Source organism: Corella eumyota, chromosome 6, assembly GCF_963082875.1.
Source record: "Corella eumyota chromosome 6, kaCorEumy4.1, whole genome shotgun sequence".
NCBI lineage: Eukaryota > Metazoa > Chordata > Ascidiacea > Phlebobranchia > Corellidae > Corella > Corella eumyota.
Genome location: NC_137495.1, coordinates 1,041,619 through 1,058,487, shown reverse-complemented (window position 1 = coordinate 1,058,487; position 16,869 = coordinate 1,041,619). Strand labels below are relative to the sequence as shown.

Genomic DNA, 16,869 nt, shown 5'->3' with positions numbered 1-16,869 from the left:
TAATTGATTTATTATATTTAAATAAGAGTGTTACAGTAAAACATAGTAATTTAATATTTAAACCATCAGTTAATTACAGTTTGACATTAATAATAAATAAGCAAACACATGAATAGATGATTATAAAATATTTATTTCTTTTGAATTTTAAATAATGAACCTAATTGACTTTTATATTTATTGATTATTGATCTATACCAGCTGTCTAACTATTACCTTTACAATATTATTTATTACACCTTATGTTCTATTTCTTTAAGAGTTTAATATATATATTTAATTGTGATATATTTTTAAAACTGGCTCATCTATCTATATATTAGGAATAACTTTATATATATATGGGGTGTAAAATAAAGCTTTTTTTATTGCTGGTTAGAAATACTTAGCAAGTGCTTTAATTTTGCCATTTTATTAATTTGGCTAATTATTATTAAATTGCTTGACATAAATGACATAGCTAATATTTGCTTATGTCAATATACAAGAATTTTTTTTGGGACATACATACATATATACACTTATTATGCTCTAATATTAAATATATATATTTTTTTCTAATAGTTAATTTAAACTTATTTTTATGTTCACAGAGTTCATCACAGAACCAACAATCAGTAGCATTAACTGTCACTAAGTTCCTTCCATCGCAATCTACAGCACAACCAATACGACACACCATTCTGCCACAAAACACTCAGGTTTGCTGCTCTAATAAATTCGTTAAGGAAATAACATTAATTTTAGCTTTAAGTATTTATTGGGGTTATATTTTTTGTTTTTTTAATGTTGACAAAATGATGATATTTTCACGATGGTCTTCTGAATTTAAAAAAATTTGAAGATGCTTATTAGCTCTATCTGATTGTCTCTAAAATATTATAACAAACTAAAAAAACAAGTTGTACTTTTAAATAATTTTTTGATTAAAAATCTTTTCAGCTTGCCCAGCAGATTGCTTTACCGTTGTCAGGGGCAACAGCGATAGTAACACCAAGTAACCTGACCAATCAGCAATCAGTTCAGAGGGTCGTGTCACAAGGTCAACTACAACTTCCAAGGGTAAAAAATCATTTTCTTATAAATAATCTAATATTCCTTTGGAAAGGATTTTAAAATTTAACCCTTTTTTTAGGTTCGCCAAATTCACCCCGGTATTCAAACTGTGGTTGGTCCAACAGTTGTGGCCTCTGCACCAATCACAATGCAGCGTTCCTTGGCAACCACCTTAGCAACCAATCAAACGCAAGTTCTACCTCAACAACAACAACAGCAGGTAGGCAAATGTTTTTAGCTATTTTTGTTTAAGTTGTTTTCAATATTAAATAGTTTTTTGGTTCAGTTTTGTAAACTTTAGTTTTTTTATTTTGTAGTTTTATTTTTTTGTAGAACTTAGAGAATTTTTATTTTAATTAGATTCACATCCACACTAACGCCCCTCAAACAAGCACCCCTATATCGCAACCCTCCCCCAATGTACCCCAGGTTTTGACCATCTCCACTGATACCCAGCAACAACAACAGGGTCAAGACACACAATTCCCGTTGCCATAACAATTAGGGGGCATGTGTTGTCATAACAACTGCATCAGGTTGCCATAACAATAGGGGGTCTTATGATATATATTTGTTGTCGTCGTAGCAACAATTTTACTATTAAACTAAAGCTGTTTTCGAATCGGATCAGCCATTTGTAAAATACTCATTTTTAATGCAAAAATTTAGGAATGGCATGACAGGCACTTTAATCTTGGATTTATGTTTTAACATGTTTTTGTATGAGTTATTTAACTAGGCTGTTATTGAATATATGTTGACTGAAAGGGGTCTTTGTAAGAGAGTTATATGTAAAAATATTCATGTTTACTTAGCGCTAAGTTCGGTTATGCTGTAAACGGGTTTTCGAGTTGTATTATATATATATATATATAAAAACTTTGTAAAATTTTAAAGGCATTTGATATTACTAATGGAATACTTTGTTATATTTGGCATAAGTTTTTTGGTAAAGTATGTTTATGGATTTACTGTTATAAACTGATTTAATAGTACTAACTTAATTGTAATATTAGGCCTTTTATATTTGTCCAGTTTTTTTTCTTTTATAAATGATGTTATAATTTAGAGTTTGTTGTTTAATGAAATACAAGCTAGAATATATTATACAATATCTTAAATAAATAGAGTCATACATATTTAAATGTAAGTTGTATTATAATAATATAAGTTCAATATAGAATGAAGTACAGTTGCACCATGACAAATAGTAAAAAATCAACAAATTTGTAATAAGAGATACACTTTAAGATTAACTGCATTTTTGGGGTTTGTTATTTAATGAAATGCTTCAAAAACACCTTATTTTGTGCTGATAAAATTGGGTTAAAAACATAAAAACAGTGTTTTTTATAATTTAACACCCTTCGTTTTATATATAAAATACATTCATTTAAAAACATAGAAAAATAAAAATTACAGAAGTGTTGTAGTACCATATATTATGTTAATATTGCACCAATAGAAATGCAATAAGTTTCTAAGTTGCAAGTAATGTTTACTTGAAATATATATAAAAAAATTTAAAAATCAGCAGATGAAGTACCAAAAAATTTTAAATTGCTGTGTTATTAAGATATTATAAATAAAAACCAATCAATTTAGAAATACGTTAAAAATCACAAAGATTTGGTTTGATCTAGAAGTGCTACATTTTTATTTTAAAGAAAATTAAGATTTTTTTTGAATAACTTCTCGTTTCAGCCTATCTGCTAAGGCAAGTCTAGCACTTAACATCTTTTCTCTATCTTCATCTTTTGAGTTTGAATCCCCGTTAGCAACATTTTTTGGCGACTCTTTTTGAAAGGTTTTCAGTTCTTCATCTCTTTCCTTCTTCTTAATTGCCAAAAGTTTCTCTCTTTGACTTTTCAAGTATTCTCTTCGTTTCTCTAAGTCATTTGGATCAATCCCAGATTTTGTTTGAAGTAAATCGGGATAAATTTTGTTGTTACTTGATGTTGGGTAAGCACTGGTCGAAGCAACTTCTTTTTGTGATTGTGTGATCCAATCTGATGCAGCTTCACTTGCGCTTTGTACTTTTAAAGGTGGTAAGGTTTTAGCAAATTTTGTTGGTTTTTCTTTCTTAGACTTTACACCAGTTTGTTGAACAATTTTATCATCGGCAGGCTGTGTTGAGACTATTGTTTCACTTGTCGACTGTGGTGAAAATAAAGTTGTCATTGTGCTCAGTTCTACAACTTTTTCTTTTTTTGGTGACAATTTTTCAGTTGGAAATATTGAATTTTTATCTGGGTGAGAGTCTGCAGTTTTAGAGGAGTGGGAATGGATGTTTGGTTGCTTAGCAACCTGTGGTGTTTCCTGGTTTGGTGATTCTAGAGACAAACGGATCGCTTCTTCCAACATTCTTTGTTCTTTAGCAGCTTGAGCGTCAAGCAACTCCATTTCACGGCGGGAATATTCGATTGCGAGTCTTAAGTCATTCTGTTCACGTTTCTCCAGCTCACTCATCTTCGTTATCACAGCTTCGTATTCTTTCTTCGACTGCCCAACTAAATTATCCATTTCTACATCAACTTCATATGGTGGAGGTGGGGAGCTCGCCTTCTTGAAAGTTTCATTAGAAGTTGATGCGATCGCTTCCAGTTCTTTCTCTTGGATCATGGAGATAGCTTGCATTTCTAATAGAAGGTTGTGTTGTGACATTATTCGTTTGAATAATAGAAAATCGTCGGCGGCCCAAATGTATTCAAACATTCCCTCAATTTTGTTGAATTTTCCGTTGTTTTGGTTACAAGCTTGTGCGAACGTATCCTCGTTAACATTTAACTCACGAATGTAGTGGTACAACAGTTTTTCGACTAGGGACTTGTACTCTGCATGGATTGTCGTGTATTCGAGTTTATTTTCCTCTTTATTCTCGAAACACGAACAATTATCGTCAACAAAATTCATGATTGGCGAAGTCCATGAGGGGCTTCGTAGATATTCGACGACACCTTCTAATATCCAAGTTACATCTTCTTGCTTTGGTTTCTTATTTCCTGTTTTCTTTTTACTTTTAAACATTGTTTTTGGGGCTAAAAGTTGAAGTGAAGTTTTTGTTAAAATGACGTTGTTATCAAAACATTGGAAACTTATCGGCTCACTGGTTTTTGCAGGGTTTCCATTTAATATGTTTCCAAAAGTTCTTTCTAAAATCAATGTAAGGTCGTTTTCTGGGTTTTTACTTTTTAGGCAGATATATTGTGCTTGTTGTGTGGAAAGCTTAATTTGTTTGTCGGAGTCTAAGTAGAGCTATTTGGTTATGGAGATTAACTTGTTTGTTATATGGTTAGTTAGTTATGAAGTTTGGTTCGTTGTCATACAGCTGTAGCGAATTATTAATTTTAATTATTAAAAACATTCTTTAGTGGTTAGTTGATACAAGAATATAAAATTCTGGCTAAATCTTACGGAAATAAACTCTGAATTTAAGTAATGTCTAAATCCATGTTTATTAAGTGGCATCTGTTCAGTAAAACGAAATTGCCTAACTGTTTTTAAAACGAACATTTACACTTAATAAAAAGTAATAAATCGTTGGAAAAATAATTCAATACTAGAGAAACGAGGTTAGAGTTCCCATGTAAAAAGAGTTGTTAAATAACCCGCAAATTCGATAAACAAGTTATAGTTAAAAGCATTGGAACTCATTGTTAAAATAGGGAGGAAAAATACGCCAAAGCTTGACAGCAAATAAATAACAATTTTATTTCAAATCAACATCAAAAACTGTTTGTTTATAAAATTAAAGGTTAGCTTATGTGGATTTATCCAAAATAAGCTACACAGCCATAAACTAAATAGAACTAGTTTGTTTGAAGCAGTTTTTATTAGTTGGTATTAATATTTGGTTTGCTTACTTTTTTTAAATGTTATGTTAATCCGCTAAAAAATTTAAGTTTGTTTAGTTAGTAGTTTTTGTTGAATTGGTAGCTTTTAATTATTGTTGGCATTTGTCATGTTTAGTTACGTTCTTAATTTTTATACAACATGGCGAAAATAACACGTGGGCACTTTGGCGACAATGGCATTGATATTTTTACCCTTAAAAACGATAATATTGAACTGGGTTTGATAAATTATGGGGCTGCTATAGCTTTTTTAAAAACCCAAGATGAATATGGGGTAATAGATGACGTCATCACGGGGTTTAGTACTATGAAAGGTTGGTTGTTTTGGATTTGTTTTAATATTTTTTTTATGTTTTTACTTATCCTTAATGTGGTAAGGCCAACCAAACAACTTAAGCATAAAGTAACAACAGTTACCATGACCCAGTCTCAAATTGATTTTGGCAGTTTGGGATATATATATATTTTTTGTATATATTTTTATCCTCGATATGGGAAAGTCGATTGCGCGACTTAAACATAGAGTAACATCAGTTACTCCGACCCAGTCTCGAGTTACCTGTGGCAGTTTGGGATATTATAGATTATAATTGCCCGATAATTAAGCTGCTGATTAAGTGCTGACTCAGCAGGAGTTCATACTGTTTATAGCGCCTTACTAATGTCAAGGTCACTACAGCATGAGATCAGTGGGGATTAAACTTACGAGCCCATGTGTGGTGTAGCAAGTGTTCTTACCACTACACCACGCTGCCGGTATTATTAACCCTAAATGCTGATTGGTCAAATGGTGAGTCGTATTGAGCTCGGCAAGAGATTATATTACCTTGTTTAGGGTGCTACAGCATAAGAGCAGTGGTGATTGTACACAGGACCTCATGTTGTGAAGCCAAATGTTCTGACGAATTTTTAAAATTTAATTTATGTTTATAATTTGTTTACATTTTTTTTTCAGAATATCATGACAAGAGCACTTACTTTGGTTCTACTATTGGACGAGTAGCAAACAGGGTTGCCAATGGAAAGTTTGAACTAAATGGAAAGACTTACAACTTGAATATTAATAATGGACCAAACACTAATCATGGAGGGAACATTGGGTTTGATAAGGTAAATTATAAAGTCTACATTTGCTTTTCTAAGGTCTGCATTTAAAAGTGAATAATACTTTTATAATGCTTACTTGTACATGTTTTATAATGCTTACTTGTACATGTTTTTGCCCTTGCAATCATTAAATGTATATGTGTATTTTACTAAATAAGCACTGCTTTCATATTTGATTAATTTGCAGAAAATATGCAAAGGGGAAATTCAAGATAACTCGGTTGTTTTCAGGTAGTTTTTATCATTTTTTGTGTGAATTTTTGACATCTTTTAACAGATTTTTCAATGTTTATATACTTTTTAAATATATGTAACTTCAGTAGCCTATAATTTTTTTAAATTAAATTTTAAGTCTAACGAGTGAAGATGGAGATGAAGGGTTTCCAGGAAATTTAAAGGTTTCTGTGACTTATACATTGAAGGGAAACACTGTTGAGATTGGTTACCAAGCAACCACCGATCAATCAACACCCATTAATCTGACCAATCACGGCTTCTATAATCTTGGTGGTCATGTAAGTAAAAATTTTGTATTTTATTTTTAATGATCATTATTTTTTTTATTAATCCTTTTTACTAGTTAAGGTTCTTTGTTTAAGTGTTATTGATTTAATGTCATAGTGTTTTAATATTAATAAAAAAAAACTGGCTAAAATCTAAGTTTATTTTGCAAAATAGGTAAAACAATATCCTTTCTTGCCAAATATATTTATTAACAATGGGCATAACCTAAATGCAAATTCCATTATAAAGGAGACAATCGTTTTAACTTATTATTTTTGTTGTACAGAAAGATTGGAAAAATGATTTATCTGAGCACCAAGTTGAAATATTTTCGAAGCAATATTTACCAGTGGATGGTGATTGTCTTGTGACAGGTAGGTTAAGTAAATACCTAAACTACACAAGTTAGTTATATGGGTTCAATCCCCACTACTCTCATGCTGTAACGCTTTTCAGAAAGGCCCTACAAATGATATTAACTCCTGCTGAGCCAAAACTTAATTAGCAGCTAAATTATCAAGCAATTATTATCTATATTATTTAAAACTGTCAAGGGCAACTCTGGACTGGGTCGGGGTAACTGATGTTACTCTATGTTAGAATCGTGAAATCAATGATAAATAAATATAAGTATTAAAAAAAGTACGGTTTGTTTTAATTTGGCATTTAAAAAGAAAAAGTCTGAGTAACAAAAACAAACTGTTTTTATGAAGGTGAAATATGTGATGTAAAAGACACCGTGTTTGATCTACCCACCCCCACTTTGTTAACCCCTGATCTGATTGCTAAGGTGCCTGGGGAAGGTTATGACCACAACTTTTGTTTGGAGGGGGAAGGCAAAAGATTTAAAGCTGCAGTGTAAGTAGACATCAAGCTATTGTAACTGTTATAAAATATTTAATTGTTTAATTTAAACAAATATATTTTAAATGGTAAAAAATTTGAAAAAAAATAAGAATAATATCGCATTTTAACAGTAAACCATATGCTGTAAAATAAATTATGTAGCTAGCCTTATTTTTAGTCTATAGAAACATATGATACACTAAACAATATAGACTTTAACATGTAACTTTAATCTAGCATGAAACACGTTAAAAATGGACGTCGGATGACGGTTGAAACCACCCAACCAGGCATTCAACTTTATACTGGCAACTTTTTAGATGGAATAAAGGGCAAAGATGGAGTTGTTTATAATAAACATTCAGCTTTCTGCTTGGAGGCACAGAATTGGCCGAATGCGATCAATAATGTAAGGGTTTCTAAAGAAATTTAATTTATTTTTATTTATTTTTTAAAGAAGTTTATTCTTAGAAAGTTATTAAATATAATAACCCCATAATTAATCTGCTGATTGCTTTTTGGCTCAGCAGTAGCTTATACTGCTTATAGCATCTTACTTAATGGTATTACTCATTAAAGCAGTTGGAATCTTTTATAATATGTTTCATATGACAAATGCTTGTAGTTAGTTATTTTAAAAAAGCCTATAAAATACAATATCACCCTATTTTATATAAGCCATTGACTTTATTTTAAGATTAATTGGGTCTAATTTGCAATTTAAACAGCAATATATGTTTAGTGAATTAATAATTATTGTTCTAGGTTGGAAAATTTCCCAACTCCGTACTACATCCTAATGAGGAATACAAACAAACAATATGGATGACCTTTGATGTTTGTTAAACCTTAGTTAAACATGTGTTATTATGTATTAGAACATTATATCATATACTATACCTTATATTATCTATCTATTTCATTGGCAACAAAGTTAATCACTATATTGAAATATATTTAAAAATATTTTTTGACTTAAGTTTTGTAATGTTTTTTTTTGCCTTAAAATATTTAACTTTTATATTTTTGTTTTAATATGAAATCAATTTTAAATACTATTGAATTTAGTAAACTAGTTTTACATAATTATCATCAGTTTTTGTGATAAAAGCCTTTTTTATGATTTATAAAAATTATAGTAAGCAAAACTTTTATTTTTTCATTTCTACTAGCATATGTTTTCTAATGGCTTAACCATATGCAATTTGTTATTATAAAAACATTTTTATTTTTCGTTTTGTAAACCTAATGTAAATGTATGTAATATAAACTACTAATTTGTACTAATCTATTCTATTGCAACTGAAATGTAACCTTCAATATTTTTATGTTTAGAGTTAGGAAAACCTTTTTTTAAATTTTGTTGAAATGTCATTGAGGGAATTCAGAATTCAAGAAGTTTTACAGAACGAGTTGGAAACCCTGAAACCTGGCTCGAAAGTTTACAAACAACAACCGAACAGTCGCGTGTTCTTCTTGTCTGATACAACAACTGAGCTTTCAGCTTGTAAGAAAAGGCAAGACGATTTAAAAAAGATTCTGCAGCAGCAAAATATTCCACAACAACAATTTCAACAATAAAAATACAACAAGTTAAACAACGAAAACTCTGTTAGAAAAGAAAAACTAATGGAATTAACCGAACAACTTTACATTTAGAAAACTTAAAAAATATTAAAATACAATTAATTGACAACTAGAATTCTATTAAATGCCTAGGAGGACTTATACTTGAATACAACTAAACCAGCAGTTCTAGTTCAAGAAAACTAAAAAATACCTCATATATACAAATACTTAACAACATCAATTCGAAGCATAAAAGAAGTCATACTTAAATACAACTAACCAAGCGATTCTGACATAAGAAAACTCAAAAAAATACCAAGTGAAAATATTGGTTATTTCTGATTTTATGCAATCATTGTTAAGAATGATAAATCCATTTCTGTACAAAAGCAGGGTTGCCAAAGAAGGAATTGCCACTTTAAATATCAACCCACCAACTAAGGTAATGAAGCCACCAAATATATTGTTATATGCACCTGGAAGGAGCACAGAAAAAACTGACAACGCTGTGAAATTAATCGAAAAAATAGTTGGTGGCGAAAGTTATGTTGTTTACTCCATTTCAAGTCAAAAATTTACTGTGGATCCATGGCTTGAGAATGTAAGTGGGTTGGTGGTCTGGCCTGATAAAAATATAGAAGAAAATCTTGTGCAAAAATCAAAGAAAAAGGTTGATGAGTATTTAAACTTTGGTGGAAATGTTTTGACTTTTTCAAACAAGTTTTATGACAATATTAAAGTTAAGAAAAGTGAAGCTGATACTTCAACAGGTTTAACCATTGTTTCAAACCAAGACCAAACAAGTTTTGATGTGGATTTTACAACACTGCAAGCCTATGTTTCTAAACCAATACAAGATAATACTGAAGTACTATTGGAAACTAAAGAAGAATGTTGCAAGGTTGTTGGTGTTATGAAGAAAATGAACAAAGGGAAAACTGCTTTATGTTTGGTAAGTTTTAAATCAAATGAAGAAATATTTAAGTTCTTATTATGCCTATCTTAATGGCACGGTGTGATGGTTAGAAGACTAAGCACATACGATTCTGGGTTAGATCCTTACTGCTTTTATGTTGTAAAACTGCCTGTAATTAGGTAAGTTAATGGTCAGGCAATTTTAACTGATGAAAAATATCTAAAAACTGGCAAAGTCAACCTCGAGACTCGGCAAGGGTAAAATAAGTTACTCTTTGTTTTGGCTATAAAATTAGCATTTTTCATTAAAGATTGTAAGTATAATTAACAGTCTACAGATTCTTACATTGAACAAGTTAATATTTAGTATTAATATTGTTTTTATAAACAGTTGGATTTACTTGAAAGTCACAACCAAAATGAACTAAAGTTATTCTCACATTTACTTCAAGTGATTGGGATTGAAATAAAAGTAAATATTGAAACTGAAAGCACTGATATCTCTCCATATGGACATCTGTATACAGCAGATGATAAGCACCAACAAAACATTGTTAAATGGTGAGTATATAATACATATAATGCTTTCAGATTTAAGTTTTTGTAATGGTTTATTGGTAAAACTAAAATTGGGTATTTTTTGTTGTGAAACATTAAGAAAAACCCATTAAACTAACATAGGCTTTCTATAGTAAAAGACTTTGCAAATCTAAGATTAAACTTTTAGTTTAAGTATTTGTAATTTAAAACTTTAGAAATGTTTTTTATATTTTTAGCCTTGATAAAAACATGTGGAAAGAAAATGATATTGAACTTCTGCATCTAAAAATTGATTCTACTTGTAAGTTAACTATAATTGTTACACTGGATATTTAATATAAAAGGACATTTGTATAAAACACACTAGATAAGTTTATTTCTTGAAATGTGTTTTACTTTATTAGAGTTAATTTAAAAATTTGTTCTAAATTAATTTTGCGTTTAACTTAAAATTGGTCTATGTTTTAACTAGTACTTCCGAATTGGTTTATGTTTTAACTAGTACTTCCCAAATTTTGGTAATAAATTTAAAATGTTGAATATTTTGTTCAGTTTGGGACCAAAAAAATCGTGATGAGGATTTCTTCAAAGTTTTTTGTCAACCAAATCAGAGCAATTTCGATCATAAAACTTATTTTGAAAAGCTTGAAAGTAAATATATGGGACAAGCTGTGATATACATTGATGTTATCAACTCTACAATGTCTGTATTAGAAGGGTAAGGCTGATTTTTTATTTAATTAACTAGTGCTTAAGGCATTAAATATAAGTACATGAGACCGGAGGTTTGATTCCAACTGTCTCTATGCTTTAGAATTACAAGGTATAGCCTTGACTTGTGATCACTTTTTATTTGGTAAAATAGGATAGCTATTGGAACCTTTGTGTATTTAGAATTGTAACGTTATCATAATCTATTTTTTTGCATGGGTTATTTTAGTTTTACCAATTTTATGTTAGTTTTTTGATTTTTTTATATTATATAACTTTGTTTTGAAACTAAATTTTCATTAGAGTAATTCACAAACTTCCAAAGGAAACTGGAGTAGCAGTAATTGCCAGACAACAAACCAAAGGACAAGGTAAAATTTAAAAAAGTAGCATTAGTTTATTGCTGTTATATATATTAGTTTGTATTAGGAACAATAATTTTTTCACATTGTTTTTGTATTAAAGCAAATACCAAGTTCTTGATATTTTACCATTGCCTTATTGGCAGTTTTTTGAAGACCTAATTGTTTTCAAATCATTTTTATACTTAAAATTTGTTTTTGATTTTTTTGTCCAGGAAGGGGTGGAAATAAATGGTTGAGTCCGATGGGCTGTTCTATGTTCACTTCAACCCTTCACATCCCAATCCAGTCACAATTGGGAGGCGGACTACCTTTTATTCAACACTTGGTGTCAGTAGCGGTAGTGCATGCTATACGATCTATACCAAAACTTCAGGTAATATGATATGCCCAATATCACAATTCTGTTATTAAAGTTTTTCTTATTCTAAGATAAGAAGGATTTTAAGAATAACAAAAAGGTAATTTTTAGTTACCTAACCTTGTTTTAGAGTGCTATTGTCATTTTTGGTAATAATAAGTTAATAGCTGGTTCTTTAAATGGATTTGATTTTTGGCAATATTGTTTCAACTAATATTTGGTTGCACTAATTTACTCACACACCACAAGGGACATTTGTTGGCCTATGGTCATATATATAACATATATATATATATTGTTCACTAAGCTTTATTATATTGATATACTCTGTAATTGTGCAGTTTAATTTTTAAGCTTTTTGTTTGGTCTTAGCAGGAGTACTGTAAGTGCATTATTCAATAGTCATTTGTCATTGGAATTAGTAGGAATCAAACCGAAGACCCCACATAATGCTTCTCAATGTCATGAACTCTATGCTATGCCATCAACATAATGTTATTTTGTTTTGGTTATTTTTAAGGATATTGACTTGAGGGTGAAATGGCCGAATGACATTTACTTTGGTTCCCAAGTTAAACTAGGTGGAGTGATTGTAAAGTCAACTATGTACAAGGATATGTGTATCTGTTCTATTGGTAAGTATTTATCCTTAGTATAAGATTTTACAGTCTAAACATAGAGTTACTTTTGTGACACAGGCCTGATTTCAAATTAAATTTGCCAGTGTGATTTCACTTTATTATTAGACTGTATTCATTTAAGCTATTAATTAGCACAATAATAAGAGCACTTATTTTATTTTTAAGGTAATTTCAATCTTATTATTATAATTATTGCTAAACAAAAAAAGAAATTTTCAAACTTACTAGGAGCTTAATACTATTTTAATACCCTAAAATACTTATTTGCTTAATTTTTATTATTATGTGGTCTATGTTAAAACATAAATATTTATTTTTTAAGGTTGTGGTGTTAATTTATCAAATGCAAAACCTACAGTTTGTATTAATGACATCATAAAGGGTGAGTTTTACATTATAAATCTATTTAACTAAATACTAATTTTGTAAAGTAATTCAAAAACTTAACCCCAGAAAAATTAAGGGTTAAATTGTTATCAGTTAAATTAACTGGTCACTTACAATACTTTTTTACAGAAATTGCTTTTATTGCAAAAAAATTTTAAATTTTAATTATTTATTGTAGAAAAATATTCGATGGATTACAAAATAACGAGTGAAGAATTAATCGCGAAAACTTTATCGATTTTTGAGAAATTTGTTGAAGATTTCCAAGCAAATGGAGCAGATAGTTTCCTAAAACTTTACTATAAATATTGGATCCATAAGTAATATAAATTTGTAATTAACTATATACTAAAACACTTTTTTAATTGCTTAATTTTATGGCGAATAATTGTACTGATTTGCACTTTATTTGCACTTTGAAAAGCTGACTTTGTGATCTAAACATTAAGTAATATCAGTTACCTCGACCCAATCTCGAGATGCCTGTGACAGTTTGGGATATTATAGATTATAATTGCCCAATAATTATGCTGCTGATTAAGAATTGGCTCTGCAGGTGTTTATACCTTTTATAGCGCCTTACTAACTATTAATAACAATATATTTAAATAAAAGTTATAAAAAACACTTTTGTTTAGTTTGGTTGAAGTAAAATTTGAAGATCCTGATGTGGAATCACAATCGTCATTCATTGAAGCTACAATAGTGGGGGTCGATCGCTATGGTTACTTGCAGGTTCGTCGACATGACAACGGGATGGTTGTCAGTTTACATCCAGACGGCAATTCGTTCGACATTTTGAAAAACCTGATTGTTCCAAAACAATAGACTTTGAGATTCTTCTTTAAAATAAGCTGACATCAGCAGAAATTTCCGAAAGATGCTGACATCAGCAGATATCTTTAAAAGATGCTGACATCAGCGGAAATATACTGAAAATGCTGACATCAGCAGAAATTTACGGAAGATGCCGACATTAGCAGAAATCTTTAAAAGATGCTGACATCAGCAGAAATATACTGAAAATGCTGACAACAGCAGAAATTTACGGAAGATGCTGACATCAGCAGAAATCCACTAAAGATGCTGACATCAGCAGAAATTAACTAAAGATGCCGACATCAGCAGAAATATATGATATATAAAACTAAAGCATTTTATTATTTCCTATTTGAAACAATTGTGTTTATTTGTTTTCATGAAGCTGTTAATGCATTGTAAAATCTATTGTACTGCAATATTATATACATTCCTATAAAATTTATGAATTAGAATTACAAATTTTATATATGTGATTTTCTTTAAAAAATTCCTGTTTTGTTTTATCTTAGCACAAAACATTTACACCAATGTACCTATCTATTACTACGTTTAACATTTTATGCTCACATTTTTATTCCAAAAACTCATTTCACAATTTTGTTGTCGATATATTTACTATATGTAAAATATGAATATGGTACGTACTTGTAAAATATGTTAAAATTTAATCGAATAACTTTGCATCTTTTTATCCAGAATGTTATTAACAGTTTATAAAATGTAAGACAACTTTGTTATGTCAGGACTATTGGAAAGAATTTAATCAGAAGCTTTTACGAAGGTAAATTTTTCTACATTTTAGTTAAATTATAAAACTAGTTTAGCAGTAGCGTATTAGAATAATTGTTACTAGTAAAAAGTAACTATTTAACGTAGGAATATGTACTGGTTATATTTAAGTATATAGGTTACAAAAAGTATTGAACTATGTGGAATATAGAGTAAACACTTTAAACATATGTAAGTTTGATAACTAAAATAATTGAGTGATTGGTGGTAAATATATATGTTATCTCTGGTCTAAAGTAACAACAGTTTAGTTAAAGCAAAAATGCTTTGAAAAATATTGGCTAAAGTTTTCTTATTTGCTTGCTATAATGTAATGCTGTAATAGTATTGGTCATCTTTGTTTAATTGAAGTTGTTTCTAGTAGTTATTAGGGCTCTGTAAGAAAAAAAATTATAGTTTAATTAAAATGTTACAACGTAACTTAGTTTGTGGATATAAAAAACAAGAATTTGGTTGTAGATTTGCTAGATGAAAAAGTTTTCTTATTTTAAAATGATTCTTAAAGCTCCAGATATAAAATTTATCACTTGAGGCTGTAGTAACTTGCTAACATAAGTAGTAAACAATTAAACATAAATATAAGTACTTACCATTTGGGCAGGCATGAATATTACATTCCCGTTGTTCAAGAACTCCTCCTGCACAAAAAGGTTCCTGAAAATATTTAAACGTGATACAATATTTTGTTCTATATTGTAATCCACTACCACAAGATTGTGTACATGCTGACCAGGGCTGATATTGAACTCGCTTTGTATCTGTAAAAATTGTTCAATTTAAAACTTTGTTTTGACTACAGCTTGTATGTAATAAAGCTTAGTACGTAATATATATGTATATTAAATTTAAAGGCCGACAAAATATTAAAAAAGTTGTTTGTGATGGTCAGGGGGGAATTATCACAGACATATATTGGTGGAGAGTTGCGACCATATTTTGACAACTAAAATGTAACTCTTTATTCTAATTTTAAAATTAAATTTACTTACAGATACACAAAGATGGATAGCATGGCATTGTCTTCCTGTAATTATAGTGACAGTACGGTCTTTTCTTTCCCTTTGGATTTCGACAAAAGTTGTTATTTTCTAAGCCTTTACCAGGGTAATCTGTTGGTTTTCTGTTTAAAATCATACATTTCAAAATTTAGAAATATTTTTAATAAGTTTTTTAGAATTTTATTGATTTTAAAATTATTTTTTACGTTTTGGTCTCATTCCAGTATAAACATTCTATGTCTTTCAACACCCCAGCAGTATTTAAGTTACCTCGGTAGCTATCTCTTACTTTAAAATTAAAACAACCCAAATCTTGATCTAAAAACATGAAGAAAATTTTAAAATGTATTAAATGCTAGGCAAGTTACCACAAACACTAACATTTTTAACATAAAATCAGAATCTTAATCATCAACTTACAAGTAGGACAACTTTGTATCTCGCATGGCATCGATTCCAGAACTTCTCCACTGCAATTTCCTCGTCTACATCTTCTTGTTCTAAACCTCTCACTGGGTCCACAAGATACGTTACAAGCTGACCAAGCTGTCCATTGCTGCCATTTAAATGTGGTTGGGCTGATAGTACTCGATGATGGGGTACTCGATGATGCAGTTCCTGTAGATGGGGTACTTGAAGGTAGGGTACTCGAGGATGCAGTTCCTGTTGATGGGGTACTTGAAGGTAGGGTACTCGAGGATGCGGTACCTGTAGATGGGGTACTTGAAGGTAGGGTACTCGAGGATGCGGTTCCTGTAGATGGGGTACTTGAAGGTAGGGTACTCGAGGATGCGGTTCCTGTTGATGGGGTACTTGAAGGTAGGGTACTCGAGGATGCAGTTCCTGTAGATGGGGTACTTGAAGGTAGGGTACTCGAGGATGCGGTTCCTGTAGATGGGGTACTTGAAGGTAGGGTACTCGAGGATGCGGTTCCTGTAGATGGGGTACTTGAAGGTAGGGTACTCGAGGATGCAGTTCCTGTAGATGGGGTACTTGAAGGTAGGGTACTCGAGGATGCGGTTCCTGTAGATGGGGTACTTGAAGGTAGGGTACTCGAGGATGCGGTACCTGTAGATGGGGTACTTGAAGGTAGGGTACTCGAGGATGCGGTTCCTGTAGATGGGGTACTTGAAGGTAGGGTACTCGAGGATGCAGTTCCTGTAGATGGGGTACTTGAAGGTAGGGTACTCGAGGATGCGGTACCTGTAGATGGGGTACTTGAAGGTAGGGTACTCGAGGATGCAGTTCCTGTAGATGGGGTACTTGAAGGTAGGGTACTCGAGGATGCAGTTCCTGTAGATGGGGTACTTAAAGGTAGGGTACTCGAGGATGGGGTACTTATAGGTGGGGTACTTATGGGTGGAGTACTTATGGGTGGGGTACTTATAGGTGGGGTACTTATAAGTG

General features: G+C 30.8%; 4 protein-coding genes across 4 annotated transcripts in view; 3 read left to right on the top strand and 1 right to left on the bottom strand.

The window, feature by feature from the left end:
• The window catches only part of LOC145755486 (chromatin remodeling protein domino-like), a 40,453-nt gene extending 38,262 nt beyond the window's left edge, over window positions 1–2,191 (top strand). Inside the window, exons 60-63 of the mRNA XM_082571724.1 lie at window positions 594–701; window positions 943–1,062; window positions 1,136–1,276; window positions 1,417–2,191. Coding sequence (XP_082427850.1) covers window positions 594–701; window positions 943–1,062; window positions 1,136–1,276; window positions 1,417–1,554 — 507 coding nt within the window. The 3' untranslated portion in view covers window positions 1,555–2,191. The remainder of the gene's footprint in view (window positions 1–593; window positions 702–942; window positions 1,063–1,135; window positions 1,277–1,416) is intronic.
• A 22-nt stretch (window positions 2,192–2,213) lies between these two features.
• LOC145755488 (uncharacterized) lies at window positions 2,214–4,141 on the bottom strand. Its single transcript, XM_082571726.1, has one exon. It carries the CDS (start codon window positions 4,081–4,083, stop codon window positions 2,728–2,730), a length of 1,356 nt encoding a protein of 451 aa, XP_082427852.1. The 5' UTR covers window positions 4,084–4,141; the 3' UTR covers window positions 2,214–2,727.
• Window positions 4,142–5,049: 908 nt separating this feature from the next.
• On the top strand, window positions 5,050–8,534 carry LOC145755273 (galactose mutarotase-like). Its single transcript, XM_082571497.1, has 8 exons — window positions 5,050–5,224; window positions 5,866–6,020; window positions 6,205–6,248; window positions 6,370–6,532; window positions 6,808–6,895; window positions 7,235–7,379; window positions 7,605–7,776; window positions 8,133–8,534. Exons 1-8 carry the CDS (start codon window positions 5,050–5,052, stop codon window positions 8,211–8,213), a joined length of 1,023 nt encoding a protein of 340 aa, XP_082427623.1. The 3' UTR covers window positions 8,214–8,534.
• A 425-nt stretch (window positions 8,535–8,959) lies between these two features.
• Window positions 8,960–14,236, top strand: LOC145755032 (biotin--protein ligase-like). The gene is made up of 10 exons (XM_082571232.1): window positions 8,960–9,888; window positions 10,243–10,412; window positions 10,628–10,692; window positions 10,944–11,109; window positions 11,406–11,473; window positions 11,680–11,840; window positions 12,346–12,460; window positions 12,789–12,848; window positions 13,032–13,173; window positions 13,492–14,236. Exons 1-10 carry the CDS (start codon window positions 9,283–9,285, stop codon window positions 13,679–13,681), a joined length of 1,743 nt encoding a protein of 580 aa, XP_082427358.1. The 5' UTR covers window positions 8,960–9,282; the 3' UTR covers window positions 13,682–14,236.
• The last annotated feature ends 2,633 nt before the right edge of the window (window positions 14,237–16,869 follow it).

Bases quoted from the DNA above. Each gene is read 5' to 3' on its own strand.
- LOC145755488 (XM_082571726.1), bottom strand. From the start codon at position 4,083: ATGTTTAAAAGTAAAAAGAAAACAGGAAATAAGAAACCAAAGCAAGAA.
- LOC145755273 (XM_082571497.1), top strand. From the start codon at position 5,050: ATGGCGAAAATAACACGTGGGCACTTTGGCGACAATGGCATTGATATT. The intron at 6,896-7,234 runs GTAGGTTAAGTA...GTTTTTATGAAG, and splicing joins TGGTGATTGTCTTGTGACAG to GTGAAATATGTGATGTAAAA. The intron at 7,777-8,132 runs GTAAGGGTTTCT...TTATTGTTCTAG, and splicing joins GGCCGAATGCGATCAATAAT to GTTGGAAAATTTCCCAACTC.
- LOC145755032 (XM_082571232.1), top strand. From the start codon at position 9,283: ATGCAATCATTGTTAAGAATGATAAATCCATTTCTGTACAAAAGCAGG. The intron at 9,889-10,242 runs GTAAGTTTTAAA...TTTTATAAACAG, and splicing joins GGAAAACTGCTTTATGTTTG to TTGGATTTACTTGAAAGTCA. The intron at 12,849-13,031 runs GTGAGTTTTACA...TATTTATTGTAG, and splicing joins TATTAATGACATCATAAAGG to AAAAATATTCGATGGATTAC.